This window comes from Glycine soja, chromosome 16, assembly GCF_004193775.1.
Source record: "Glycine soja cultivar W05 chromosome 16, ASM419377v2, whole genome shotgun sequence".
NCBI lineage: Eukaryota > Viridiplantae > Streptophyta > Magnoliopsida > Fabales > Fabaceae > Glycine > Glycine soja.
Window position 1 is genome coordinate 21,456,008 of NC_041017.1, and position 4,859 is coordinate 21,460,866.

General features: G+C 32.8%; 1 protein-coding gene across 1 annotated transcript; it reads right to left on the reverse strand.

The window, feature by feature from the left end:
- Window positions 1-502: 502 nt before the first annotated feature.
- On the reverse strand, window positions 503-2,540 carry LOC114389643. Its single transcript, XM_028350361.1, has 2 exons — window positions 2,332-2,540; window positions 503-2,220 (listed from the first exon to the last, which is right to left on the reverse strand). Exons 1-2 carry the CDS (start codon window positions 2,465-2,467, stop codon window positions 671-673), a joined length of 1,686 nt encoding a protein of 561 aa, XP_028206162.1. The 5' UTR covers window positions 2,468-2,540; the 3' UTR covers window positions 503-670.
- Between the last annotated feature and the right edge of the window lie 2,319 nt (window positions 2,541-4,859).

The window sequence follows — 4,859 nt, forward strand, 5'->3', positions numbered from 1 at the left end:
TTATTAAGTATAATATATTTATTAAATTTAATAAATATTTAATTTATATAATGATAGTATATGTATATTAAACGTATAATTTTTAAATTGAATTTAAATATATTTACAAATTATTATTAAACAAAAAGTAATCATATCAAAATTTAATGCGTACTTTATTTGTTTATATATATATATAATGAAACTTTTTTCCTATTATTTTCATATTACAAAAAATTATGTTTAAGAATAGAAAAATTTAAAAGTACTTTAATAAGAGACACACAATATATATTCTTAAAATATAGGGTTTGTGAGGGTAATTTATTCTTAAAATTATAAGAAAAGTATGAAATTTAGATGAAATTTTTAAAAACAATATTTAAAATTATGAATTTGTTAACTAATAAGTTAAATTTTGAGTTTATCTTAAAAAGTTTATAATTATAATTTGTTAACTTACTATTTCTAAAATATACTTGGATGTAAATTAACAAATGACAGTAACTGTATCAATAACAGAGGCATGTAACAAGCTGTTAGAAGCTATTTTGATTAAATTGTAACAAAATGATATATAACTCCTAACTAATTAATTGAATAGGACATTGAGTTCTGTTCTGCACACAATATGCACATGCACACTTTATTATACGTGAGAATCAATGTAACTGAAGTGTACAATCTTCAATTAAACTTCATCTCCAATCCAATTATTCTTGACTTTTGGACCTGTGGGTCCTTCCTCTCCCAGCACCTCACTTGGCAAACTCCTCATAATCTTCTCCAAAGCATCTTTTAGATTCTTAGGCAAGAACTTCTCAATCTTCTTCAACTCAACATCTATGCTATAATCAATTTTAGGACCCCATTCCCTGAAATAGTTCAGCCAAGGAGGCTCTATAACTGCATAACCCAAATACTCAGCAGAAACCAATTCAAATGCCCCCATATCCATCATTTTGTCACCTTTGGCAGTGTCATTCCTTATGCCTATGTTATCTGTCCCTTGCATATTAAGGCCAGCATGTGGGTATGATGCATGGCCATGCAAGGAAGAATAGTATAATGGTTTGTTGCCACCACCACTTTGGAACTCAATCTGAGAGGAATCAACCCATGCACCCTTGCTGTGTTGTGAGAAATAGACCTGCCATAGTTCGCCGTTGAAGTTGCTTACCCTTAGTGTCACATGCTCCCAGTCACCAACATGTTCACCTATCTTCCCTAATTTAACATTAATGAACTCAACTTTTGCTTTTGAAGGTCCATTGAATGGGTAGAAGACCCACATTGCAATGTCAGTGAAAGTTCCTCCAAGCATTGGCTTCACATGCACATAGCTTTTGGCACTTTGCAAGTCTCCTTTCTTGACCCTCTCTTTGTTGGCTGCGTCAGAAGGCAGGTCCAGCCAATAGGCACCATCATTGTTATGATCCTGAGGCAGGTTTGTGCCATTTGGTGCAATTGAAACAGGATTTGACTCTTGCCCTTTCTCGTAAAGTAGTGCTCCATTGGAGAAAAACCAATCCACAGAAGATGGCAAGTATTCTTCATCAGGGTGCAAGCACATAGTTGGAGAGTAAACTTGCATTATTGCCTTGATTTGTTGTAGGTTAGGCATGTATTTTGGGATAGCATTGGTGTTGTTTTTCAAACAAGCAATAGATGGAGGTTCGGTGCTACCATTTTGAGCAACAAATGTGCCTACTCTAACACCAGGAGCTTGAATCCCCCTATTGCTTGGTCTAACGTCATAAACATTGAAGCTGCCTGATTCCCAAATCAATAAACTTGTCTCACATTGGTCAGTGAGGTCTAACCTCACACACCTGATTTTGTCAAAAGAAGGCTTATTTGGTGTGGTGGTGACAACATGGCCTAAAGCTTTGTACCCATCAGGTGCTGTTGGTAGCCAAACATAGATGGGACCATCTTGGTTGATCTTCATTGATGCACTGTTCCATACAAGCGTGTAATCGATTGGTTGCTTTAAAGTGGGGTTGCTTGTGCTTTTAGACACATCTTTTGCCACAAGAACCCATCCAAAAAGAGGCTTGTTGTTGGGTTGGCAGTAGCTACCTAACATAAAGAAACCTTGAGGAATTCCTGATGCTTCAAACATGGTGAAGCCTTGATTGTCCGGTCCGCCGCCATAGGTGCCCCATACTTTGTTGAATGTTGATATTTGAGACACTTGTAGCCCACCCAGATCGATTATTCCACTAGCAAAATTACCACCTGCATGTACCAATTCATCACTTGCAAAATTCAGCATGCTTTTACTAGACTAGAGTATATCACAACGTTGAGAGAATATGAAAATGAAATGACCAATCGCATTATGCATACCTTGAGGCCAAGAAGAATTTGCATCAGGAACAGGAAGCTTGAATATGGTATCAATGGGGAGAGATTTCTTTTTCTTGAAGAAATTCCCCGTACAACATGTGGTAAGACAATTACTACCCATTGTTGAGTTTTCCATAGTTGAATGAGTGTCAATATATGGACAATATAGGTATTAATCAACAATAGCGGTTTTTGCAAGGTGTGTAGTATATTCCTTTGAGGATGATTTTGAAGGTAGAAAGGTCTTCTTATATATATATATATACAAAATACAAGGGTTGTCCCTAGGACGTGTCGTACAAGGAAACTAATTTGGCTACATAGACAACCTTCTAAACATTGTTCAACTTCACTTATACACCAAGCTGTTCATTAAACAAAAGGCTTGCTTGTCTTGTTTACCTTTATATCAAGTTGCTTTACCTACTAGCTAACTTAATTTGCATTATAGATTCCCAGATGTGGGAATATTCCACAAAAGGTATTCCAAATGTTTTGGAAACAAATTATGTGAGTAATTGCAGATAAAGTAAGCGTGGAATGCTAATCACATATATCAATTCAATGTTTATACTTGTTTAATTAATAATTGATCAAGGTCGTGAATTGTGAAAGTCCATTAGATCATCGACTTATGACTCCTTTTTTTACTATTGTATAGATTTATACAAATTATTGAATACTATTGTGCAAACTGTAATGGGCAAAGATGTTATGATTAGACAATAAAAAGATTCTTCATTTACTATATGCTTTTTTTTTTAATTTTTTTATCTGTATTTACTATATGCTTTAACTCACGTTTGAACTCCTCCCCTCTAAAAAAATATAACTCAGGTTTGAACTCACTTTTCTTGGAAAATGTTACATAGGTGAATAAAATTTTAATTTTAAAAAATAAATTAAGTTATATAAATGAGTTAATCTATATTTTAATAGAAAATCATAAAAGTAATTAATCTATTGATTAAAGTGTAATTGAAAATGATATTAATGAACATATTTTAATAAAGAATAGGACATCATATTCATTTAAACTATCACAAATAATAAAAAACACTACGTATTAAACTCAATAGTAGGCAAAGATTATTGCTTCAATATTTTATAAATTTTTTACAACAATTTATAATTTTTTTGAATAACATTAAAAACCATCAAAATTAAAATAATATTTAAAAATAATTATTTTTCAAAAGAATCATCAGTATGTGGAAATATGTAAGTGTAGAGCTCAATTTCATATCTCTAGAATATAACGTCCAATGACTTGTGTGAAATTTTGAATAGATTTTTTCTTATTTAATATTTGAAGTTATTTTTCATTTATAACATTTTATATTTGGCTTTGTGTAATTTATAACTTTTAGCTAAAAAAAAAATTATTGGAAACGTACTAATTTATATAATAGAACCTGTAAATTTAAATAGTGTACCAATGTCAACCGACTATGTATATCCCTCGTGTATCAATACTTTGTAAGGTCGCATACAAATACTGGTACCTATACCACTTACTGAAGCGAAATTCGAATTATATGACTGTGGTTTTTGACCGAGAAATTATGTAAGAAAGGTGCTTGAATCAGAGTAGATGCCTTAAAATCTTAATATTATCCCACTATCCACAGATTCAACCGAGCTCTACATAAGCCTGGATTAACACACCATGAGATCTAATCCAAAGCCATATGTTCCTACACTTAAACCAGCATCATGATGTGTTGACTTTCTATATTTTATAACCTTTGTAACTATTCTTTTAATGGTTAATAATCATTTTTATTATTAAAATATAGGTTATAACGGTTGGGTTTCTCTCTTTTATGATCATTTGGTTATTAATATGTGTTTGCCTATAAAAGACCTCATATTATTCAGAATAAAATTATTCATTCTTCATATCTCTACCTTCTCTTTATTCTACAGTGGTATCAAGAACTAGGTTAAGAGAAAGGCAGCAGTCCAAGGGAGTGAAAGAGATAGTAGTCTAAAAGTGTGAGAAAAAAGGGGAGAGAAAGAGAAGAAAATAATTGTCCCACCAATGTCTTCTGAAAATTTTGTTCAACCGGTCATTCCACGTTTAGATGGTCACTATGATCATTGGAGCATGTTGATGGAGAATCTCTTGTGATCCAAGGAGTTCTGGCGGATTGTTGCAGATGGTGTGACAACACCAAGTGATGGCGTAGCTCTTACAGATGCACAACAAAAAGAATATGAAATGATGAAATTGAAAGACTTAAAAGCCAAAAATTATTTGTTTCTAGCCATTGATCGTTCTATCCTTGAAACTATTATTTGCAAAGATACTTCCAAGGAAATTTGGGATTCAATGGAGAAAAAATATCAAGGCTCCTCACGAGTGAAACGTGCTCAAATTCAAGCGTTGAGAAGAGACTTTGAAGTCCTTCAAATGAAAGAAGGTGAATTAGTAACTGATTATTGTTCAAGAACCATGGGTATTGCTAAGCCATTGTTGAAAAAATTCTACGCTCATTAGCACCAAAATTTGATTATGTTGTATG